At 36.1% G+C, this 26,578-nt stretch overlaps 1 protein-coding gene across 42 annotated transcripts in view; it reads left to right on the top strand.

The window, feature by feature from the left end:
• ATOSA (atos homolog A) overlaps positions 1 to 26,578 on the top strand; it is an 84,587-nt gene that overhangs the window by 37,013 nt on the left and 20,996 nt on the right. For 22 of the 42 annotated variants that reach the window (XR_015134500.1, XR_015134503.1, XR_015134499.1 and 19 more), the window contains 4 exons: positions 20,811 to 20,995; positions 21,874 to 22,076; positions 22,346 to 22,471; positions 23,258 to 25,103. Coding sequence is in view for 31 of the 42 variants with exons in the window: in XM_086321006.1 (XP_086177132.1) it covers positions 20,811 to 20,995; positions 21,874 to 22,076; positions 22,346 to 22,471; positions 23,258 to 25,103 (2,360 nt within the window). In the remaining 11 variants the exon portion in view is untranslated. Of the gene's footprint in view, positions 1 to 1,892; positions 1,988 to 10,248; positions 10,303 to 20,810; positions 20,996 to 21,873; positions 22,077 to 22,345; positions 22,472 to 23,257; positions 25,104 to 26,578 lie in introns of all 42 variants that reach the window. The other 20 variants (XR_015134494.1, XR_015134493.1, XM_086320981.1 and 17 more) reach the window with 3 other exon arrangements.

The raw sequence follows: 26,578 nt of genomic DNA, 5'->3' as shown, positions 1-26,578 counted from the left end.
TGTCTTGCTTACACTGTTCATTTTATACCCATGACCTCTTTCTTTTCTTCCCCCATCCGCTTCCACTTAGGCAACCACCTGTTTGTTCTCCTTATCTATGATTCTGTTTTGTTGTGTTTGTTTATTCGTTCATTTGTTTTTTAGATTCCATATGTGAGTGAAATTATACAGTATTTGTCTTTCTCTGTCTCATTTATTTCACTTAGCGTAATACCCTTCTAGGTCCATCCATGTTGTTGCAGTGACAGAATTTCATTCTTTTTTGTGGGTGAGTAATATTGCATTGTATAAATAAGTCATATCTTGTTTATCCATTCATGTTTTGCTGGGCATTTGGATCGCTTCCATGTTTTGGCTATTGTAATAATGCTGCAGTGAACATAGGGATGCATGTATCTTTTCCAATTGGTGTTTTTGTTTTCTTTCAATAAATACCCAGGAGTTGAATTGGTGGATGATATTTTTAATCTTTTGAGGAATTTCCATACTGTTTTCCATAGTGGCTGTACCAATTTACTTTCCTACCAGCAGTGCATGAGGGTCCCCTTTTCTCCACATCCTTGCCAACACTTGTTTTATTTGTTGTCTTTTTGACAGTAGCCATTCTGATAGGTGTGCCAAATAAGACTTTTTGCCAACTTCAAGATAATATCTGAGAGAGAAAAAGAGATATTCAAGAGTTCATAAAAAGTTGAAAGCCTCTTCCTTATATAATGGAGCTGAGATTTTAATCCATTTATTTAGTTTTTCCTCCAGGACTCCCCACAACTAGTTAAAGAAATTTTTTTGGACCAGCTGACATAATTTTTTAATTTCAATGTAGAAAAATGAACTCCATATTTATTTTCATATTTCTTAGACTTCATGCAACTGTAAAACCAAAATAATTTTGAAAAAGCTAAATTCAGGCCGTCATCAAAAAGTCTACAAAAATAAATGCTGGAGAGAATATGGAGAAAAGGGAACTCTCCTACACTGCAGGTGAGAAAGTAAATTAGTATAACCACTATGGAGAACAGTATGGAGGTTCCTTAAAAAATTAAGACAGAGCTACTGTATGATCTAGCAATCCCACTCCTGGGCATATATCTGGAGAAAACCATAATCTGAAAAGATACATGTACCCTGATGTTAATTGCAGCACTTTTTATGATAGCCAAGACATGGAAGCAACCTAAATGTCCATCAACAGAGGAATGGATAAAGAAAGAAGATGTGGTACATACACAGTGGAATACCACTTAGTCATAAAAAATGAAGTGATGCCATTTTCAACAACATAGAGATTATCATACCAAGTGAAGGAAGTCAAACAGGAGAAAGACAAATATATGATATCACTCATATATGGAATCCAGTTTTAAAAAGATACAAATGAATGTACTTACAAAACAGAAGCAGACTTAACAGATAGCAAAAACAACTTATGGTTACTAGAGGGGAAGCATAGGGGAAAGGGATAAATCAGGAGCTGGGGATGAACACATGCACACTGCTGTATATAAGATAGATAACCAACAAGAGCCTACTGTATAGCACAGGGAACTCTACCCAATATTCTGTGATAACCTAAAGAGAAAAGAATCTAAAGAATGAGTATATGTATATGTATAACTGAATCACTTTGCTGTACACTTAAAACTAACACAACATTGTAAATCAACTATACTCCAATAAAATTAAAATATTTTTAAAAAAATAATAAATGTGGATAAAATTACAGAACCACTAAACTTTGTCATTGTGATGTATTAAAAAGCTATTGGTCAAAATGTGACTATCATGCTTGGTGTTATGGGCCAAGTCCTTTTGAGTTGAACATGCCTACGATACTATGGCTTGATATTTGCTTGTCCCATTTGACTCACTGTCAACTTTTGTTGGTACCCCAGGTCACTGTTTTGTGGACTATATTAAGTCCACCTCTCTTCTTACCAGCCAAGAGCTATTCAAGTCATGCTGTTTAAACACCAGCAAAACTGTCAATGTAAGTCATAATTGTACATATGAATATAACATTGAAATAAGAAAGCAGTCCTTGATTATCATTGTCCACAATGTTCCAGACTAGGTTTATGCTTTTTTTTTTTTTTTTTTTGAGATTTTCATTGAAAATAAATCATGTGTTAAATTTGGAGAGAGAGTTGTCAGATCCCCAGAATGTCCACAGACTCCAGTCTGAGAACCAGTTCTACCCAGTTACATCTTATACATTGATACATGCAAATTCACAGCTACAACTGAAAAACATAATTCCAGTGTAAAGCAGGTCCCTTGCTTTTCTAATGTCACCTCTGCTTTCCCTATATCCTACCTTGCCTAATATCCTCATTTTCTCCCTTTACTTAGCCTCAAGTTTTCAACTAGAGCAGTGATTTTCAGTCCCTGTTGCACATTAGAATTACATAGGGAGCTTTTATGCGAATATAATATCTAGTCTTGGATGTGTTCAAGTTTTGTTTCTGTTTTTATTTTGTTTGTTTGTTTTGTCTTATACTTTGTTTTTAAAGTTTTCCAGTTTGTTCAATGTGTGCCTGGGATTCAAAACCACAAGATTCTAAAACTATTGAAAATTTCTATCAAGATATTTTGGCTTATTAAGGAACAGTAAGGCTGTGTATTATATAATACTGCTTACTGTATGCCAGGCACTGTGTTGTTCAACACATATCATTACCTCATAAAATCAGTGATGTTATGAAATTGGTATTAGCTCCATTTTTCAGAAAGGTTAAGTTTAGAGAGACAAATTAGGTTCCTTTGGGCTGCATTATTAGCAGCAGAATAGGGATTCAGATTGTCTGTTAATCATTATCTTAACCACAACACTATAAATATTCAGTCTTATTTCACCCTTTTATTACAATATAGATTTACTTTAACCAATCCCTGTTAAATGCACACTTTGATGAAGGCATTTTTACTTTGAGTAGTTTACATATTTTGACTAAAAATGTGTAAGCATAAAGTATGAATGCAGTTCATATGAACACCTGCAGCTATAGTTCTCTTTTTTCCCTATTCCATTAAGAAGTTTGTTGGATAAATGATTTCATTTTCTAAGATTGGATTTCTTTTCAAAAGAGGCTGAAAAGCATTAACTTAGTTAGCTCACTTTGTTTTCAAGTCTATTAAGAAATATTGCATTTGAATCACATTCTGATTAAACTTATAATTTTAGGGTTACCATATTTGGTTGATCTTAACACATTTTCTATATTTTACATCTTTGAAGTCCGAAATAAATTTGTTTCTTTCACTTTGATGGCCCACTGTAGTTAAAATTGGTGGATTTTTCTGTTAATGAATGATGAAATAGTTGTATGTCTTAAAATTAATGACATCTTGGATTTGATGAATTAACAACAGTGGTTATATATGAATGACTATTCCATATATACTCTGCCTATTTTGGGAGGTAAAACAGTGTGATATATTCTCGGTATTGCGAAGATTAAATAAGATAAAATAATCATCATGGTATCTGGCACATAGTAAGAGCTTAGGAAATGTCAGCTGTTGTTATGACATTGTAAATATTAGTGTTATAACTGCATCATGGCTCCACAGTTACAGACCAGAGAAAGGTGACCAGCAGCCTTCAGTTTATAAGTGAAAGAAATTAACTGTTCTTTCAGTTATTTCCTGTAGACAGGTTCTTTTATAAACAAATCTGACTGGCACTAAATTGATATTTCCAAGACTGCTGTATATATAGAATGCTGAAAACCACCATTATACAATATACTGTACTGTACTGCTCATTATGGACTCTTATTCTGGCATATTCCCAAAATACAGAATTGAATATAGATATTCACTAGTCTAGTCCAGGGGAATTTTGTCCAAGAAATGCAGCACCAGAGATTACAGGTATGAGAAACAAGATTGTTGTCAGTAGACTTTGAGTATGTCAGTTTTTATAAGAGCTGTGCTTCCCTCAGTCACACAACAGTTTTTTTTTACCTGTAATACAAGTTAAATAGCAAATAATTGTTGCAGGAGTAATATTTCTCTCTTCTTTCAGTAACTCACACTTACTTTTCAGGCCCTGAACACTTTTAAGTATATCCATACCCATCAGACATTAAAGTGCTTAATATAAAACATGTTGTTGTTTAGTCACTCAGTAGTGTCCGACTCTTTGCGACCCCATGGACTGTAGCACACCAGGCTTCCCTGTCCTTCACCATCTCCCGGAGCTTCCTCAAACACATGTCCCGTGAGTCGGTGATGCCACTCAATCATCTTGTCCTCTGTCGTCCCCTTCTCCTGCCTTCAGTCTTTCCCAGCATCAGGGTCTTTTCTAATGTGTCAGCTCTTCGCATCAGATGGCCAGAGTATTGGAGCTTCAGCTTCAGCATCAGTCCTTCTATATAAAACATAAATTATATTAAGTTTGTACAGAATGTCCTTTTTTTTTGGTCCTGGGAGGTAAAAACTCACCTGAGCTTTGATCATTTTCTTTCTTGCTTGTGACGTTGCTTTCAATTATTTTTTTTCTATAATTTATGTTTCCTAAAGGAAACTTCTTAAGTATAATTTTGGGATAAGTGAATAGATTATTTTCATTATTGATTTTTATTTTTTAAATCTGCAGAAAGCAAAAAGAGAATATTTTCCTGGAATTGCATAAAAGGGAAATGTTTTTTTAATTAAAAACTTTCTTTAGAAAGGACTTTTAGATTCTCAGCAAAACTATGAGCACAAAGTGCCATATCGACACTGTTACCCACACATGCACAACTTCTTCAACTATGGATACCCCATGACATGGTGGTTCATTTGTTAGTCAGTGAATCTACATTGATACATCATCATCAAAAGTCTATACGTTATTTTAGGGTTCACTCTTGCTGAATATATATATTTGCTGAATTTTATAGTTTTATTATATTTTTTCTTTACTCCTTTCTCTTGAGCTCGCCTTCTGCACCCTACTCTCCTTTATCTGATACTCTGCCCTGTGACTCTATCCACTTAACCTCCCTTTCCCTTAGTTCTTTTGTCCTTTACTCAGGGAGACTGCTGGGTTGTGTCTGCTTCTCCTCTCTCTTGGAAACTCTCTCCTTTCTTCAGCCTGGAAACTTTCTCCAGGCATTAAAGCTGAGCAGTTGTAGGACTCACCTGTTTATTTTTCTCTCAGAGATCACTGTCTTGCACTGTCTGTTGTCCAATGTCTGGAAACAGTTGTTTGTATTTTGTCGTGGTTTAGGCGTGTAGGTAAATCAAGTCCCTGTTACTCCATTTCGACTGGAAATAGCCTAATGACTACCAAAACCAAACCAGTCATGTTACCCATCCTACCAGCCTTGTGGAAGAATTCATAAAATGGGTGAATATAGAAATCAGTCATTTCTCTCCAGTATGTTCCTTGGTGGGAAGATAAGGTGAAGTCTTGCTCTCCTCCTATGTACAGAGACCCAACCCAAGTAAAGGGGAAAAGTACCTTTCTCCCCTAACACTTACCATTATCAGTATTTACATAAAGAAATTGAGTGACATGTCTCAACTTGCCCAGGACTGTCCTAATTACATCCTGCTGTCTTCTTTGTGAAAACAGTTAAATCAGATTCTGCAGTGCATGTTTTACTTTTGCAGTTGTGAGAGTTATTAAAGGTTAATTTGTTTTCAGATCTTTACATGAATTTTTTTACTTCGGCCATCAGTTATGTTGTATATAACCTCATTTCAATGAGGTTTGCTTTTGAAGGTTAAATAATTACTGAAATTTAATTCGATAATTCCTACCCTAGCAAGGGGCTTCCCTTGTGGCTCAGCTGGTAAAGAATCTGCCAACAAGGCAGGAGACCTGGGTTCCATCCCTGGGTTGGGAAGATCCCCTGGAGAAGGGAAAAGCTACCCACTCTGGTATTCTGGCTTGGAGAATTCCATATATAATCCATGGGGTTGCAAAGAGTTGGACACGACTGAGCGACTTTCACTTTCACTTCACCATAGCAAGGTATGCCAAAGAATCTTTTTCTTTCTCAGAAATTTCTGAGAGAATTATTATTTTAACTTGCCTGCAGATACTCAGTATTTGAATTTACCTCTGTTTGATATAACATCAGTATTTACCTCCCAGTTAGGCCATGTTTTAGAACCATCATAGTTCTATAGAAGAATATAAAAGTTTAATATTTTAGGTTTAAGATGAATTATACTTTTGGCATCTTATGTGTCCCTTAGAAAAATTATCTTTTGAGATCATTTGTCTAAAGCCAACAGGAAAATCATTATAAGCAATATGATTGTCAAACAAATCATCCCTACTCTTACTGTCAAATAATAAATAGTTCTACTCTTATTCAGTTTATTTTTCCTTTTATATTTCCCCCTTCTTATTTTCCTATTTGTTCTTTCCTCTTTGTCTATTCTCTATTCCTGTCCCTTTCCTCCCCTTTTTTTCCTCTTTATTTTGATCACAATTCTTAGTTACTTATCCTTCTGTTCTTTTCTGATTATTTTCTATAAGAATTCCCTTATCTCCACAGGAATTACTGTGGCTGAATTTGTAAGGAGCCAGAAGGGGAATGTGGATGGCACTCGTATATAGAGGTTTTGTGTAGTTGAGAATTCAGATTGTAAAAGAAATGATGTTTGTTGCAACAGACAATTATAGTCCTCTGGGAAGAGAGTCGCCTTGCAGAATTGTGTGAAGTACAAGCTTTACCTTCCTTGGCTTCTGATGAACTCTTTTTACTCTTCTGTGCCTAGAAAATATCTATTTGTTAACAACTGGGTAAAAATTCAATAATAAGTAGTTGCATAATTAGATTGAGATTTCTTTTTTTTTTTTAATGAACTCAGCAATTGCTTTACTACTATAAAGAGTAGTTTCTTTTGTGTTATACCTTTAGAGCACTTGTAGTTAGAAATTATTTTGATGAAAGATGTGTAAATACTAATAATAAATGCTTTATTTCTTTGTTATGCAAACTTTTAATCTATAATATAATCATCTGAGCAGTTTAAATGACATATGCTTTTTTTAAGTTTTACTGTAGCCTATGATAGTGTTTTGGAAACTACACAGCATTGTATTTTTTTATTACTGTAGTTCATTTAATAGTTATGGTAAACAAATTCAGATTTGTAGGTAGTTGCTATTTTATATAATGTGATATTTGCAAAGGTGGGAAAAGAGATAGTACTTATTATTTGACTGTAAATAACTTAGGGAACAGAGGAACTTAGAATGGGCTGAGTTCTGAGTAAATAGTCTTGTCATACCTCACATCAAAGGAGCACCTTGTATACTTCCAGAATTCTCTTATGTTCTTTAGTTTTAGAACTAGAACTATTTGACTTTTAACTTTTAGATCCTTGTATCAAGAAGTTCATAGTGCTTTAAAAAATACTATTAATCTTAAAATATCTTAAGAATGATGGAATGAATATCTTAAATTGATTTTGTTCACAATAATTAAAATTTTGTGTGTATGTTATACACACACGTATATATGAAAATTGCACAACACCAGTTGTGAGCCTGATAGAATGTCTACAAACATGAACAGCTTTAGAAAAATTTAAGAAACATTTTAGAGCATTGAAAATAATTGAAAGTCCAAATTGTCACTTAACAAATCACTAAGTCTGCTTTTCTTTAGTGCGTTTCCATTGGTTAGTTCTACTGATTGTTAACAATTGAGAATTAGTGATTAGAGAATTAACCAAGGCTTTTTCCTTTGGTTTCTGTGAGGTTCTGTGTGAGATATGTGTAAGATCAGACCCTCAAAATTACTTGCTGTCAGCATTTTAGAGAATACACTATCAAATGGCAGAAATGGCTGTCAAGTTGGAATTTAGGAAATAAATTCTCTTGAGATACTGATGATTGGGTCCCAGGAACATACTTGAAATAATCATTTTGGTTGGGTATGTGAGTGTGTTTTAACAACTCTTTGCTGAAATGTCAGTGTCAATAAGTTAAATTCTGTCTTTTAAAAAGCATAGTCAAATAAAAGTTAAAAGAGCTTCTTGTGCATTGCCTGATGTTTTGACACCTTCAGTCTGCCGTTTGTTACAGAGCTAATAATCTGAGCTCATTTGTCCTATAAAACCTGAATTCTTCAGTTTAATCTACTTTAATCAAACTTGGGCATACTTCAGTGTGTAGTCTTTGATCTACACCTGAGATCTTATTAAATATGCTTAATCGTTTTTCATTATGCTTATATATTCATTGAGCATCTTCTTTTTTTTTTTAATTTTTTTAAAATTTTATTTTATTTTTAAACTTTACATAATTGTATTAGTTTTGCCAAATATCAAAATGAATCCGCCACAGGCATACATGTGTTCCCCATCCTGAACCCTCCTCCCTCCTCCCTCCCCACACCATCCCTCTGGGTCGTCCCAGTGCACCAGCCCCAAGCATCCAGTATCGCGCATCGAACCTGGACTGGCAACTCGTTTCTTACATGATATTCTACATGTTTCAATGTCACTCTCCCAAATCTTCCCACCCTCTCCCTCTCCCACAGAGTCCATAAGACTGTTCTATACATCAGTGTCTCTTTTGCTGTCCCGTACACCAGGTTATTGTTACCATCTTTCTAAATTCCATATATATGCGTTAGTATACTGTATTTATGTTTTTCCTTCTGGCTTACTTCACTCTGTATAATAGGCTCCAGTTTCATCCACCTCATTAGAACTGATTCAAATGTATTCTGTTTAATGGCTGAGTAATACTCCATTGTGTATATGTACCACAGCTTTCTTATCCATTCATCTGCTGATGGACATCTAGGTTGCTTCCATGTCCTGGCTATTATAAACAGTGCTGCGATGAACATTGGGGTACACGTGTCTCTTTCCCTTCTGGTTTTCCTCAGTGTGTATGCCCAGCAGTGGGATTGCTGGATCATAAGGCAGTTCTATTTCCAGTTTTTTAAGGAATCTCCACACTGTTCTCCATAGTGGCTGTACTAGTTTGCATCTTCTATATACCAGGCACTGTCCTGAAAGTGAAATTCGCTCAGTCGTGTCTGACCCTTTGTGATCCCATGGACTATACAGTCCATGGAATTCTCTAGGCCAGAATACTGGAATGGGTAGCTTTTCCCTTACTCCAGGGATCTTCTGAACCCAGGGATCGAACTGAGGTCTAGCACATTGCAGGTGGATTCTTTACCAGCTGAGCCACAAGGGAAGCCCAAGAATACTGGAGTGGGTAGCCTACCCCTTCTCCAGGGGATCTTCCTGACCCAGGAATCAAACCAGGGTCTCCTGCATTGCAGATGGATTCTTTACCAACTGAGCTATCAGGGAAGCCCACTGTTCTAGACACTGGTAATAGAATGATGGCTGTGTTAGACCTGGTTCCTGCATGCCTGGATTTTATGATCTAATTAGAGACAAACAGCCATTAGAGCAGTAGGAACACCTGAAGCTTATGAGAGAATTTCCCTTTGCGTCTACTTCCCATCTGAGTTGAAATTTCACTGCAATCAGGCACTAGAAAAAAATTGGCAGATTTTCAACTTCTCCATTGGAAAATACACAGTTTGTAACAGTGTACTCCTTAGTTAAGGCTTTTAACCCCTGCTTATCTTCTGGCTTTGGTTTTCCAACTCATTTACAACTCTTCTTTTGCAGCTTTCCAAATACCAGGTTTAGTTTGGGTAGCCATTGCATATAGGAATCCTTATAATAGATATTGAGGACACAATCCTCATGTCTCAGTGCATGAGCAAAGAAACAAAGAAAATTCTGTTAGGATTGCAGCAGAGTAACCATGTAAACAGGGAAGTTCAGTGAGGACTCAAAGGGAAACAGATTGGGAATTAGACATCAAGATGTTTTACAATAAGGACTAGAATCAATGTTCAGAGGCTGGATAACCAGTACAGAATGAACAGTAAGAATGACCTTGATACTAACAAATACATGAGGCTGACTCTCTGTTCATTATTCTTTCCTGAGCTAGAATTGGATTTGGACTAACTGGGGAGTAGAGTTTAGGTAGGCATACTAGATAAAACTTGGAAATAAGTCCTCAAATTTTTAATGTTTTATATGCATAGGAGATCTTAGTTTAAGGCGTTAGTTTACCATTATATTGCTCTATGTGTCTGAACTGTCACTTCTATGAAGTCTAATTTCTTCATCTGTAGATTAATTAAAATTCACAATGTTCCTTTGAGTTTTTAAACTGAATTATATACAAAAGCCAAGACTCTCCCCTCTCCACTCCTGCCCTACTTTTTAACTTATCCCCTGTTGTCTTGCCCACAGAAGCTGCTCATTTTTCTTTGATGATAAAGGGACCAAGCTTGGTTGTAATTAACTGTAAGTGGTTTTGAATGCACAAAACAGAACATTGAAACATTGAAAATTCTTTTAATACCAGGAATCCTTTAAGATATGTCTGTCTGAGGGGCTTTTTAGAATCTGTGCCCTGAGTAGGTAGGGTAACTTCTACTCTAAAAATGAGTCATTTTTTGTGTGAAGTGAAAAATAAGAATGCACTTTCATAATTGAGAATTATTAGAAACTATTGGTAGTATAAAGTGAGCTCTTAGAGATGGTTCTCAACTGATAATGTTTGTGACCTTGGCAAATGATTTTACAAATTTAGTTTTATCATCTGTAAAGTGAGAGAAAGACCCACGTCATCGCATTTATTTTTATCTTAAGTTTAAGAAGCCATATGGTGCACTCTGTGTACCAGGCAATATTCAGAATATTTTACAAATAGCAATGCAGGTCTTTTAACTACCCTCTGAAGGTCAATAGTGTTATTATTGCCATCTAATAGATTTTTTAAAAGCTAAGACAAAGAGAGGTACAAGAGGTATAACCTGTGCAAAACCAACCAGCAAGTAGCAGAACTGTTTGCCTGATCTAAGAGTTCATGTTCTTAACTATTACTTTGTGCTACACATACACATGACTTTGTTTTTCTGATAGAACCTCAGAATGTTAATTGCCTTAATCATAATCTTGAATTTTGGTGGTTGCTGTATAATGTATATGTACAGCAGAAATATTTGGTTGAATTTAAGCAAACTATACACAAGTCTAGAAAGTTGTTTTTAAAAGTCAGTCTGTGATAAGTTTGTTTACAGATCACTTGCCTTTTTCAGAATAGAATGCTGAGGATCAGTTTTAGCTTTGTTCTTGGCTAACAAAAACAAAGCATATTTTTGTATTTGAAGGTACTCTTCTTCTAGTGAAAATATTTATGTCACTAGTATTAATAAAATAATACTGTACATATAAAGTTGCTTTCATTTATAGCCACAGCCTCTCTTTTTTGCACTTGTCATTAAAGTTAACTTTCTCCTTTATTTTCTTCTTAAAGATTTCTCATAGTGTATAAATCAAATTGCACTAGAAATGAAAAAACCTAGATCCTGGTATGCAGCGGTATACATACAAGTTTGATAAAAAGGAAGTTAATGTCTTTTTACCTTTGTTCATTTGAAAGTAAGGTAGATTAGCTACATAATTTCTAAGATCTTTTACAATTCTAACTTAAAACAGAAACACTCAACACATACCTATGAGATTGGAGCATGTAAATGAGAAACCAAGAATATTTCAGAGTACTTAGAACCTCACTCATTAGGAAATTAACATCAACAGAATATTAAGTATATTTTTATAAGGAAATAGATGGGTTACTATAACTCTGGAAGTACTTGCAGTTTGGGAGAAGGTTGGCTCAAGTTAGCAGTACAGACTGTATATGGAACAGAGTGAAATATACACAGGTGGAGGTGAAATTTATGACCTTAGGATTGTGTGCCAGTACCCTGAAGTAACCATTCATGGCGTAATGGCTTACATAAGTTCTGGGAAAGAGTACCAAGTAAGTGAAAGATCAGAGTTAGGAAAGGACTCTTGTAGGAAAAATGGTCAGGAAAGTTCTTCGGAAAACTTGAGGCATATTTAATAGGTAAAAGAGAAAAGGTGGGAGTACAAGGTGAGAAATGAGTAGAGCTTGGTATAGACAGTAGTTTGGATAGAACAGGGTTACACGTAGGTAGCAGTAAAAGAAGAGATTAAGAACCAGAGCTGGAGCCTTAAGCGGACTCACCTCAGTTTATAACTTCTGGAGGCAGTGTTCTTATCAGAATCTGGCAGTGCACAACCAGAGTAGCTGGCTCTGTATGGTGGCCCAGGCCCTAGTGTCAGGCTTAAGCATTTATACTGGGTTTAATAGGCAGTTAAGGAGCCAGTAAAACAAACAAAAAACAAACAGAAAAATGTTGAGCTGAGAGGAATGTGGTGGAATGGCTTTTCAGGAAGATTAATCTGCACCAGTGTGCAAGACAAATAAGGGCCTGGAGTCCTAGACCATAGCTAGGAAATTGGTGTAAATAATAAGAATCTAACTTGGTAACTGTTTTGAGGTTGGTTGAAAAGGAAGGTTTAATTTCAAGAGACATTTGAAGAACAAATTAGTAAAATTCAGTTACTGGATTTTAGGCCCTGAAGAGGGAGAATCTCCTGCCCCTGTATCCAAGACTTAGAAGGGAACTTCTTTTATTCTCTTTTGGCATTTGGAGACAATTTTGTATGAGAAAGGATTCTACATGTGTAGTACTTATATTGTGATACATGAGTCGTCACTGTGTTAAGTGAGGACTAAGAAAGTAGGCTTTTGTGTTTATCATCTGTACCCTTCAGAATAATTGACAATATATGCCACATCTAATCTTCCATCATCACCATCTATTGAGATCACTATTGTCCAAGTCACCAATGACTTCCTTAATGTCAAATCCAGTGGTCATTTCTTTGTTTATGTTTTATTAGACCTCACTACTGTTTGAGATAGTTGACCACACCCTCCATGAAACATTTTTTTTTTCCTGGAACTTCCATTATACCATACTTGACATATACCAGCTCCTTTTGCTTGTTCATCATCTTCCACCAGATCTCTACTTGTTCGAGTGTCTCAGGCCTTTGTCATGAATTCTCACTGTGTGCTTCTGGGTGACTCTTCACTCTAAATGCTGTCCAAGTGCCAGTGTTTCCCAAAACTATCTCTAACCCTGGGAAAAAACCAACCTCCTAACTAGTATACCTACTCTGATTCTTTTTCCCTTATTTTGTTATTAACATATCTGTCAGGGCGATCATTTTAAAATGTAAATCAGATCATGTCATTTCTCTAGTTAAAACCATCCAACAACTTCCCACTATGTTTAGGATAAAATCTAATTTCCTTTCCCTAGCTTCAAAATCCTGTATGATGTAGTCGCTGACCACCATTCTTTTTTTTTAATTGGAGGATAATTACATTATTGTGATGGTTTTTGCCATACATCGACATGAATCAGCCACTGGTGTACATGTGTCCCCCATCCTGAACCTCCCTCCCACCTCTCTCCCCACCCCATCCCTCTGGGTTGTCCTAGAGCACTGGCTTTGAGTGCCCTACTTCATGCATCAAACTTGCTCTGCCCTGATCACCATTCTGAACTATAATTCTTACCACTTTTCCTCTCTGCTACTGCCATTCCATCCTTACTCACCTTCTTTTAGTTCCTGGGACATTATTGCTTCATTCCTACCTTAGACCCTTTGCTCAGAGTGCTCTTTCTCCCAGTTTTTTAATGGTTTTTTCCTTGTTCTGACCTTGGCTTAAATGTTATCTGCTGAGAAAAGCCATCCCTCAACAGTCAGTATAAAGCATTCACATAATTCCTCTCAGTTTTTGCAATTATAGTATAGCAGTTAACACCATCTTCATACCTACATACTGGCTATATCAACTGAGCCCAATTCTCTAAGCATAACCTCTTCTCCTAAATCTTAACACCCTTTCTCAGATTCATCCATATGTTTTTCATATTATCAATATAAGGTACTAGTTCTTACCTAATTATTTTTAAAAGTGCTTTTAAAGAGAAAAAAAGAAAGAAAACAAAGCAGAAAAGTATTTGAAACTTCTAAGTTCTAATTTCAACACCAGAACTAGTATGCCATTATCTATGTCTGTTGTTACAAATTCCTCTACTAAGTAACCACACTATTAATGTGATCTACTTAGCAGGGGTTTTACAAAACAATAACTAATAAATTAATGTATATGACACTATGTAATTCTTTTATTTGCATATTATTTTCAGCTAATAGGTTTTATCTTTTGTCTAATGCCAATCAGAGACTAGAAATTTATTTAAAATTTAGTTTGTGTGTTTGCTTTATAGGAATCTACACGTGTGCATATGTAATCCCACAAAGACATGATCATAACATTCTTTCTTTTGAGAGTTGTGTTTTCACTTATATTGTGGATAATCTTTCTTTGTCAAAAGTAGGTCTATATCATTATTTAGGTAAAACTTTACCACAGTGCCTTTTTAACCAGGGCCTTTTTTTGGACATTTAGATTGATTACATTTTTTGACTGATATAAACACTTTAATAAATACCCTTCGACATTCAATTCTGTTACTTGTTCTGTTATTTCTTTGGAATAAATTCATGGGAGAATCTTTATTCATATTACCAGATTGTTCACTATACGTTTGAAAGGACGTGATTTTTAGAGAAACTTTCTTTTTAGCAGTCCCCCAGGTGTTCTCATGCTTCATATTATTCCATATAGGAGGGGTGTGAAATCTACTACCTTGGCAGACTTTAGAAGTAAACTTAACAGCATAGACAGCAGCCCATTGATAGGAAGGACATTCTTCTTCCATTTCCTTTGGACAGAGCCTTGAAGTATTCTAGATTTCTCTTAAATCAAGGATTCAGATACCACCATTAAGTGTTTATGATAAGTTCTGGTTCAGAGGGACTCCAGTTAGATCCTCCCAAGAAGGAAATGGTGGTTCTGGCCTGTGCCCTGGGCTTTTTATGAAGTACTTAAGAGTAGAGATTCATAGACACTCAAGGTTGAAAGAACCAATGGATGTCTAATTCAGCTACCACTTGACAGCTAAATCCCTTCAGCTACACCTGGGCAATTATTTATCCGTCTGTTTGTGAGCATCCTTAGTGATGAAGAGTTTATTTCCCAGGTTAGCCTGTTTCACCTGTGGATCATTCTGATTGTTTAAGATTTTCCCAATGGGAAAATTATTTTCTTTGTTGGAGAGAACAGATGAAGAACTTTAAGATGGCTGAACTCCAGAACTAGAAGAGAGCGCCACTAAAAGGGAGCCAGTCTGGTCACAGCTTCTAGTCAGGCTGTGGTGTAAGCAGTATCCTCACTGAGGTCTTTGGGGGAGAGGGATTCGAGAACTATGTTTTAATTGATTGACTTCTATTCTCTAATGATCTGTCATTGATAGCCTGTGAAAATTTATAACAACCTTTCTGTTCAAAGTTATGTTTTAAATCAATTTATCTCTTTAAAAAAAAAAAAAGGCTAGTCGGTAAGCCTTTGCAGCCCATGTTTGTCTACGTTTGAAACTTTTTGTTTTTATAAAAGTAAATTGTTTACAGAGACCCCCAAAATTATACCTTGTTCTGGGATAATCTACGTCCTTAAGGTAGCAATTCATATCTAATGAATTTTCTTTAATATGTCATAAAATTTCCCAGTTCATTAGTCATATTCTTTACTACAGTAAACTCTATTGTATGGCAGAGGTTTTAGAAATTGAAATTATTAAAATTTTAATAATGCAACTTTTCTAATGACTATTGTTTAGTATTATCATTTGTTAAAATTCAGATACCCATAAGTTTTTCCTGACAAGTTCCTAAAGGCTGTCATCATGTTGTCACATGCATTTAGCTAGTATTTTATGTGTTTCATGATACCATTGTTAGTCCATATTATTCCTTGCAGTATTTTTTGTAATAGTTACATAGATAACTAATAGGTAACTACTGTCATCTCTAATCTTTGTTTGGCATTTTTCATATAGATATTTAATACCCTGGCTAAATTCAGTAAGCCTTCCAAAGGGTTTCAGATTCCAGTCATGGTTTTGGAGTATTTTTAGTTTGCTATTTGAGGAGGTAATGACCAAAACAACCAATTTCAGTCAAATATTAAATTATTCAAAAATGCTTTTTTCTAGCAGTTTGGTTTTTATAACTTTAAACTTAATAATTCTAGTATGTGAGTAAGTCATATCCTACTAGGCTTGTTTTTTGTTGTTGTTGTTTGTCTTATAGTAGGTCCTTACTGATTATCTATTTTAAATACAGCAGTGTATGCATGTTAATCCAAAACTCCCAATCTGTCCCTCTCCCCCCCACCTTCCTCCTTGGAAACCATAAATCATTCTCTAAGTCTATGAGTCTGTTTCTGTTTTGTAAATAAGTTCATTTGTATTATTTTTTTGGATTTCATATATAAGTGATGTCATATGATATTTGCCTTTCTCTGTCTGACTTACTTCAGTTCAGTTCAGTTCAGTTCAGTCACTCAGTCGTGTCTGACTCTTTGCGACCCCATGAATCACAGCACTCCAGGCCTCCCTGTCCATCACCAACTCCTGGAGTTCATTCAGACTCATGTCCATCGAGTCGGTGATGCCATCCAGCTATCTCATCCTCTGTCGTCCCCTTCTCCTCCTGCCCCCAATCCCTCCCAGCAGCAGAGTCTTTTCCAATGAGTCAGCTCTTTGCATGAGATGGCCAAAGTACTGGAGTTTCAGCTTTAGCGTCATTCCTTCCAAAGAACACCCAGGGCTGATCTCCTTTAGAATGGACTGGTTGGATCTCCTTGCAGTCCAAGGGACTCTCAAGAGTCTTCTCCAACACCACAGTTCCAAAGCATCAATTCTTCAGCGCTCAGCTTTCTTCACAGTACAACTCTCACATCCATACACGACCACTGGAAAAACCATAGCCTTGACTAGACGGACCTTTGTTGGCAAAGTAACGTCTCTGCTTTTGAATATGCTATCTAGGTTGGTCATAACTTTTCTTCCAAGGAGTAAGCGTCGGCTGCAGTCACCATCTGCAGTGATTTTGGAGCCCCAAAAAATAAAGTCTGACACTTACTTAACTTAGTATCAAAATCTCTAGGTCCATTCATTTTGCCACAAGTGGCATTATTTAATTTTTTTTTTTGGACTGAGTAATATTCCATTGTGTATATGCACCACATCTTCTTTATCCATTTGGAAGATGAATTATAATTTAAAAAATAGTATCACATATATATGAGACATTACTTAGGCTGTGGACCATCCTTAGTACTCACATGGAGTAGTTGACATCTTGGAATCACTCAGCATTTCATAGCTTAGGAGCAACTGTTCTGACATAATTTTTAGCTCTCCAAGATTACCCCACAGTTTGAGAGAGGGAAAAGGATGAGCCCAGAGAAATTTTCCAGGAGCTAAAATCATGCCATGTTGCCAGCCCATGGCAAAGCTGAGCTAATCTTGAAAACCCACAGAACCATCAGAGAAAAAAGGATGAATGGATTTCTTTTTATGTCTTTTGATTCCCTCTGCAGGACATCATGATTTAACTCACTGCATCTCAGGAGACCACAGGAGACCCTTGGCTTATGACCTAATTGGTTCCTAGAGGAAAAATAAAAGTTCAGACCTCTCTTTTATCCCCAGTTGGCACAATATTATAAATTATGGTCCTTTTCCTGGAAACAAACCCTGTACCACAAATATTCCAAAATATATTATTAAAATATATGTTGAATGTATATTATTTATATTTATATTTTTACAAATATCTATTAGTATATAAAAGCAAAATTTGTAGCTACAATAAAAGAAAGCATGTTTGGGGTAGTTAGGGACTCAGATTCTGGAACCAGACTTATGTAGGTTCAAATATCAACTTTGCAGCTTCCTAGCAGGGTGATCTTGGGCAGTTATTTAATCTCTCTATGCTTCGATTATCTATAAAAATGGTGGTAATAGTTCCCACCTTCTAGAGGTGCTCTGAGGATTAAAAAAGTTAATGTATAGAAAGTAGTGAGAATTGACAATACCTGACAATATCATCAAGTATTGACTGCTATTTTATATGTTGTAAATGCTCATTTTAGGGAAACTTTTCGGAATGGCCTTAAACTACAAGTTCAATCAAGTTGGCTCTCAAGGTTCCTTCTTTTTCTGATAAGCATTCCTGAGGCTAGATATAGATGCTTATCATCATACCCCCGTCAAGGCCATTCACAATCAGGCTCCAGTCCTGCCTTTTCTATACTTTTTTTGTACAAATGCTCCCCTCAAGTTGTACTTACTCTTTCCTGGTTCAGCCCAACATCTGCCTCTTTTGCAAAATTTTACCAGTATTATCTGAACTTCTTTGGAATTTATTGTGTGCTTCAATGTTCCACTGTTTTAAAAATCATCTCTGAGTCAAACCGTTTGAGACTAGTAGCTATATGCAATACAACTTTGCGTTCCCTCGTCATCTACTTCGGGATGTGCTTAGTCACTTGTGTGCTAAGTTGCTTTAGTCATGTCAAATTCTTTGTGAACCTAAGAACTGTTGTCCACCAGGCTCCCCTGTCCATGGGATTCTACAGGCAAGAATACTGGAGTGTGTTGCCATGTCATTCTCCAGTGGATCTTCCTGACCCAGGGATCAAACCCAAGTCTCTTATATCTTCTGTATCAGCAGGCGGGTTCTTTACCACTAGCGTCACATCTTCCTGACCCAGGGATCAAACCTCCGTCTCCTGTGTCTCCTGTATTACAGGCGTGTATGTCTCCTATATGTACTGCTTAATTGGCAGAGATGAGAGAAAGCAGCATTTTTAAGACTGTACTATAAGTTGAATTTTGTGTGTGCATGTACACATGCATGCATGTCCAACCTGCATAGCAGGTTAACAGTTTTGAAAACTAACTGTACTTTTAAAATTGGAGGACTTGTAAGAAATTTAAAATTAATATAACTAAGTGAAACTTTTGCAGATTAGATTGTTGAAACTTCATAGGAACCAAAAAACATCACATTTCATATATTGCAATCAGGCCTGCATCTCCTGTTAGATAATTATGAAATGTCTTCCTCTGAAACTACTACTACTACTACTGTTACTACTGTGTAACAAAGAAAAAGAAGAACCCTGTGGCTATGAATGTCCACATCACCGAATTAGGGCTATAAGAACTAGGAACTAGTTAAGGAATGGGAAAAGGAGAGAAAGGGAAAAACATACTTTTGGATCTGCCTCTTTTTCTAATATTTAATAATAGTAATAAAATATCTTAACTAAAAATATATGATGTAATAAGACATTTTAACCTTTTGGCTGTTGGCAAAGTTTTCTTCATGAAAGCTATTATATTTGACATCTAAAAATATTATTATCTTAAAGGATTTTTTGTTGTTGTTCAGTCGCTCAGTTGTGTCCAACTCTGCGACCTCATAGACTGCAGCACATGAGGCTTCCCTGTCTTGCACCATCTCTGGAGCTTGTTCAAACTCATGTCCATTGAGTTGGTGATGCTGTCAAACCTACTCATCCTCTGTCATCCCCTTCTCCTCCTGCCTTTGATTTTTCCCAGCATCAAGGTCTTTTCTCATGAGACGTTCTTCGTATCAGGTGGCCAAAGTATTGGAGTTTCAGCTTCAGCATCAGTCCTTCCAATAAATATTCAGGACTGATTTCCTTTAGAATTGACTGGTTGGATCTCCTTGCAGTCCAAGGGACTCTCAAGAGTCTTCTCCAACACCACAGTTCAAAAGCATCAATTATTCAGTGCTCAGCCTTCTTTATGATCCAAGTCTCACATCCATACATGACTACTGGAAAAACCACAGCTTTGACTAGACAGACCTTTGTTGGCAAAGTAATGTCTCTGCTTTTGAATATGCTGTCTAGGTTGGTCATAACTTTCCTTCCAAGGATCAAGCATCTTTTAATTCCGTGGCTGCAGTCCCCATCTGCAGAGGTTTTGGAGCCCAAGAAAATAAAGTCTCTCACTGTTTCCACTGTTTCCCCATCTATTAGCCATGAAATGATGAGACCAGATGCCATGATCTTCATTTTTCGAATGTTGAGTTTTAAGCCAGCTTTTTCACTCTCCTCTTTAATCTTCATCAAGAGGCTTTTTAGTTCCTCTTCACTTTCTGCCATAAGGATGGTGTCATCTGCATATCTGAGGTTATTGATATTTCTCCCGGCAATCTTGATTCCAGCTTGTGCTTCTTCCAGCCCAGTGTTTCTCATGATGTACTCTGCATAGAAGTTAAATAAGCAGGGTGACAATATACAGCCTCGACGTACTCCTTTTCCTATTTGGAACCAGTCTGTTGTTCCACGTCCAGTTCTAACTGTTGCTTCTTGACCTGCATACACATTTCTCAAGAGGCAGGTGAGGTGGTCTGGTATTCCCATCTTTTTAAGAATTTTCCACAGTTTGTTGTGATCCACACAGTCAAAGGCTTTGGCATAGTCAATAAAGCAGAAATAAATGTTTTTCTGGAACTCTCTTGCTTTTTCTGTGATCCAGCGGATGTTGGCAATTTGATCTCTGGTTCCTCTGTCTTTTCTAAAACCAGCTTGAACATCTGGAAGTTCACAGTTGATGTATTGTAGAAGCCTGGCTTGGAGAATTTTAAGCATTACTTTACTAGTGTGTGAGATGAGTGCAATTGTGCAGTAGTTTGAGCATTCTTTGGCATTGCCTTCTGTTGGGATTGGGATGAAAATTGACCTTTTCCAGTCCTCTGGCCACTGCTGAGTTTTCCAAATTTCCTGGCATATTGAGTGCAGCGCTTTCACAACATCATCTTTTAGGACTTGAAATAGCTTCACTCTTTGTTAGTGGATATAATTGAACTTGGGCTGTGGTATTAGTTTTTGTAGACGTTAAAAAATGAATTCTTATCAAGGATACCTTAAAGCAAGGACCCATCTTTCTTTCTTTTCTTTCTTTTAATACTAGATACTCTGGATGAATATTTTGAGTATGATGCAGAGGAGTTCTTGGTCTCTCTGGCCTTGCTAATAACAGAAGGACGAACACCTGAATGTTCTGTTAAAGGTCGGACAGAAAGTTTCCATTGTCCTCCAGCACAGTCCTGTTACCCAATAACTACAAAACATGAATGTAGTGACAAGCTGGCCCAGGTGAGAATTGTGTGTTGAATGCATTTTATCTGCCTTTTATATAAATTAGTTTAAATTCTGTCATCACCTTTATTACAATTATAACATTCACATTTAAGTAAAAAATTGGTTACAACATAAAGAAAAAGTATAGTACATAGCTTTTCGATCATCAGGTAAGTGTGCAGCCAATTTCATACCTTTGTCCACACACATCAGATTTAAGATGATCCTTGTTAACTATGAATTAGATTTCATTAGTTTTAGTCTCAGCCCTAGTTCATCAACTTTGTGTTCTTGTTTATTTATTAGATTTATGTTCATTATTATTTTCCCCATGTTAATGGGAGGATGCCTTTTGCTGTCATTAATGTTTCTGTATAATACTGTTAAAAATATTTATTTTGGTATGTAGCATATAATTTGCTGTAAAGATAGTTCTGCCAGTTAGTTTTTTAAGTGTAGTCCAAAATTTTAAACTTCTAAAATCTTGTCTATTTTGAGTGTTTAATGAAAATGAACTTTTAATATTTTGCTCTTAGACTGAATCTTTCATCTATAATTAATGATATCATTGACAGATGAGACAAGGCTGGGCCATCTTGAGGCCTGTCAGACATTGTGCATGGCAGTTATTTTTCCACAAAATAGATCAAAGATATCCTACCACAAGAAAATTTGCATCATAATTGTTAGCTACTAATCCCCACACTCTGGAGTTAATAGTGCTGATGCATTGTTTAATGAGGAAACCTAAATAGACAGACAAGGCTGAGGAAAGCCCTTGAATAGGCGACTCATTTTCATACAGATGTCTCCTTTACAGTTATACTTTTTGAATTGAAATATAAAATTGGATGGGCTATTGAGCCATTTTACTTATCTCCATCTTCTCCAAGTGTCGCCAAGCCAGACGAACTAGGTCTGAGGTCGCATTGTTGTGGAAGAATAACCTTCCAATCATGGTGGAAGTGATGCTACTACCAGACTGCTGCTACAGTGATGATGGGCCCACCACTGAAGGGATTGATCTAAATGATCCTGCTATTAAACAAGATGCGTTATTATTAGAAAGATGGATATTGGAGCCAGTTCCTCGACAGTAAGTTGACCTGAGATTGAAGTTGTCCCTGGTAAATTCGATTTTCCATTACTTTCTATAAATTACTTTAATAATATGTCTTTGAGTCCCTCTATTTATGTAGTAAAATTTACCTCTTTTGTACTTCTGTGACTTCAAGTGACACTTGTAAATGTACTCCCACACTCTTGAAAGCACATATCCTGAGTGATATATTTACCAGTTTCTTTCTAAAATTCAGTCATTTTATACTTGCCCACATTTAGATGATGCTTTTTTACTTTCCTCAGGAGTGGTGATCGATTTATTGAAGAGAAAACTCTCCTGTTGGCTGTCCGCTCATTTGTGTTTTTTTCTCAATTAAGTGCTTGGCTGAGTGTTTCTCATGGTGCTACTCCACGAAATATTCTTTACAGGTATGTCTAGGGCAGAAAAAGAACCATGCATATTCAGCTAAAGTGGTTAACTACTGAATGGTATTTGACCTTTTAAGCAGTTTATTTCCTTCATTTCTAAATGTAAGTGGATAAAATTTACTCAAGTTTTTCTCAAAGCAAGTTAGAGAAGTTTAGATATGATATGACTCAATATGAGTTTTGCTTCTTGGGTTAAATTTGGTGTAGAGTAGTTTTCAGAGAACTTTTAAGCTTACTTTGTAGAACCAACAATGAATTGATACCACCATTATAAATAAAGTGGAAAAACTTTCTGGGCTGCTGAATTTTCACAGTGGTAAACCTACTTAATTTTTAGATCTTGAAAACTGTAAACACACAAGCTGCTGAACAGCTGTCTTAACTGTCTCTTTAGGCAGGTAGCCATGAGATAGAGAGTATGTCTAAATCACCTCACAGAAAGCATATAATTATAACAGAATTAACTGAATTCATTTATTTAGTAGCAAATGGAAAGTTCCTTTTTTCTGTTTTGACAACTAATTTTGAATTACACTATTTTTTAACTTTAGTGCTTTACTACTATAGTGTTCTTAAAAAGAAGATTGTCTGTATTGCAGGCATAGTCTATTTATTTCTGTTGGTTTTGTTAGAGTGACATGCATGGTAAAGTAGATTAAAATAAAATCTCAATAGTAATTAGTGCAAACAAAGGTAAGTATATGACTGTTTAAAGTTTTAAAAATAATATATAATAATGATATGTTTTATAATCCATTGATTCCATTTTTTTCTGTGTGATTCTAGAATCAGTGCTGCTGATGTAGACCTACAGTGGAATTTTTCACAGACTCCAATTGAACATGTGTTTCCTGTTCCCAATGTTTCTCACAATGTGGCCTTGAAAGTCAGCGTTCAGTCCTTGCCCAGACAATCTAATTATCCAGTTTTGACCTGTAGTATTCACACTAATATTGGCCTTTATGAGAAAAGAATTCAAGAACACGAACTTAAAACCCATCAGCACCGAAATTCTACAGAAGCAGATCACTGTAGTACAGACAGTTCACAGCGTGTTTGCAGCAAACAAACTTGGACCATGGCACCTGAAAGCATAATATTACATGCAAAAAATGGCACAACTCCGGAATATAGTGCAGCTGTCAAAAATGTCAAGCTATATCCAGGCATTGGCAGTAAATCTGACTATGGAACATCTCAAGGCAATATTTTAGGCTTCAGTAATATAGGAGAGAAAAAGTCACATGAAACATCAGTGAGAACTTTAAAATCATTTTCAGTGGTTGATTCCAGTGACTCTAGTCGCCAGAGTTCCTGGCAGTCAGTTGGTGAGACTAATCCTTTAATAGGCTCTTTAATTCAGGAGCGGCAAGAAGTTATTGCAAGAATAGCTCAGCATTTGATTCATTGTGATCCAAGTACTTCCCATGTTTCTGAACATCCACTTAATATGCAAGAATCTAGTTCACTTAATTCAAAACTTTTCCGTGTTTCACAAGAAAATGAAAGTGTAAGAAGAGGTAAAGAAACATTCTCTGTCTCTTTTGGCAGTCCAGAGCTCACCTCTTCAGAAGACACCAGTGAAGGGAAGATTCGAGTAAAACCAGAAACTCCTCGAAATGGCACTTGCATCTCTAATGGTCTTCATTCTTGTCAGTCTGTTGGTGAGATTAATCCGTTGATAAGCTCTTTACTCCAGGAACGGCAAGATATCATTGCAAGGATTGCTCAACACTTGGAGCATATTGATCCAATGGCATCTCACATGCCCCGGCAATCATTCAATATGCAGGACTCCAGTTCAGTTCCTTCTAAAGTATTTAGGAGTTCCTATGAAGACAAAAATTTATTGAAGAAAAACAAGGATGACACTTCCGTTTCCATTTCTAATACAAAATTTTCCTTGTTAGATGACATCAGTGAAGGGAAAAATTCAATATCTAATAAATATTTTAGTTCTTTTAATTGCAACAGTAAAGTCAAGCCTTCTTTGCAACCTCAAATAAGAAGAAATCTGTATAAGGACAATCCTAGTGAAATCCAAGGTACGTTTCAGCAGACACAGAACAAAGCTACTGGTTTAACGACCCCTTCAAATATATCTCACTGCAAAGAAAATAACTTCGATTTGACAATCAGGTTAGAAAACACATGTTCTGAGTGTCAATTTAAGAAGCAAGAAATTAACAATGAAATTGATAAAGAGTATTCAAATTGTAACAGTATTGACAAACAGGTTTGCACAAATAAGTATAAGGACAAAATAATAAATGAAAATTATAATCCAGAATCTTTTATCAATCACCAGTGTGATAATTCAAAAAAAAATGACTCGAAAGTAAAAGTTACTGTGTTGGAAATGTCTGGATATCTGAGTAAACATGAAAACGAGTGCTCAAATAAAGACCCAAAAAGGCCTAAGCCATGTGAACAAAACACTCAACTTAATAGTATAGAAAATTATCTCATTAAAGATAGTGAAGGTTTCAAATGCAAAAAGCTAGACCAATTAAGAAACGAACAGGATAAGAAAGAAGATCCGATTGATGAAAACTCTCAAAACTGTTCTCAGAGAAAGAATATAAAAGACTGTTTGTCCACATGTGAACGACTGAAAAATAAAGAGGTGTTGGTAAGTAATATATAACATTTCAAATATAATCCTCAAATATTTGTTATGGTTTGAATTTTGTTTACAGAAGATCTTGTTATAAAGGCCCAAGGTGCCCGTTGTCTATAGAGCAGACTATCTGGCTACAGAACTAGTATTAACATGCTTATACATAAACCACCCCCTTAAGAGCAAATGCTAGGTAAATTCTTCCTCTTGTCCTTTTTTGTTTATTTCAATACTGGAAACAGTTGCTGGAGAGTAAAAAGGAGTCAGAAATGAAACTTGTATTATTAGTTAAATGTGTTATTTGTTAGCAACTCTGGCCCATTATGAGCAGAGTGCCCATTGTGTTACGCCTCTGCTCAACTAAGGAATATCTAGTGAAATCACTGATCGGTAGTCAAAATAACCTGCATTCCAGTCCTGACAAATTTGGTCCTTGAGTGAAGCTAAATAAATCACTCACTTCTCAAACTTCCAGTCTCCTCAATTTTAAAGTAAGAATGATGAATCTCTTTTGCTTATAGTTGTGGTAATAATTGTAGATTTTTAAACATTTTTTAAACTTTTACTTTACTGCATAAATCAGACATACTTAAGTTAGTTCCATTTTATTTGTCCACCAAACCACTTTTTAACTTTAGAAAATTATTATTAGACTTAAATTTCCTTTGTTTCTCTAAAAAGCATTACAAATTTATATCTCAGTTATATGGAAAACTACTTAACTGCCTTGATCCAAATCTGAATGACCTTGGTTCATCTTCTTTATCAGGCAGATTAGTCTTGTTGGACATTAGAGTCTTAAAATTATGCCATGTTTCCTATTGCTGTTTTTCAACAGAAGATTTCCTCTCCTCTAACACATGGGTTTAATCAAATTTCAGTTTCCAATTTACTAAAATGTTAATTGTCACAAAAACCTACCCTGACCTTAAGAATACTAGCTTTTCATGATCCTTTCTGGTACGTTATAGGGAGGCTTACTTTGACCATGGTATTTTTCAAGCCACTACGATTAGTTTTTTTCATGTTCTTACTTTAAATATCCAAAAAGGCAATGGCAACCCCTTCCAGTACTCTTGCCTGGCGAATCCCATGGACAGAAGAGCCTGTTAGGCTGCATCCATGGGGTCACTAGGAGTCAGACACGACTAAGTGACTTCACTTTTACTTTTCACTTTCATGCATTGGAGAAGGAAATGGCAACCCACTCCAGTATTCTTGCCTGGAGGATCCCAGGGACGGGGGAACCTGGTGGGTTGCCATCTATGGGGTCGCACAGAGTCAGACATGACTGAAGCAACTTAGCAGTACTTTAAATATAATTATATAGCCTTTGCTATGGAGAAGGCAATGGCACCCCACTCCAATACTCTTGCCTGGAAAATCTCATGGACAGAGGAGCCTGGTAGGCTGCAGTCCATGGGGTTGCTAAGAGTCAGACATGACTGAGCGACTTCACTTTCACTTTTCACTTTCATGCATTGGAG

This window comes from Bos grunniens, chromosome 10 (genome assembly GCF_055505025.1).
Source record: "Bos grunniens cultivar Pamir isolate PY7600 chromosome 10, Bosgru_T2T1.0, whole genome shotgun sequence".
NCBI classification, from domain to species: domain Eukaryota; kingdom Metazoa; phylum Chordata; class Mammalia; order Artiodactyla; family Bovidae; genus Bos; species Bos grunniens.
Note: the sequence above shows the minus strand (reverse complement) of the source record. Positions and strands in the feature narration are given on the sequence as shown.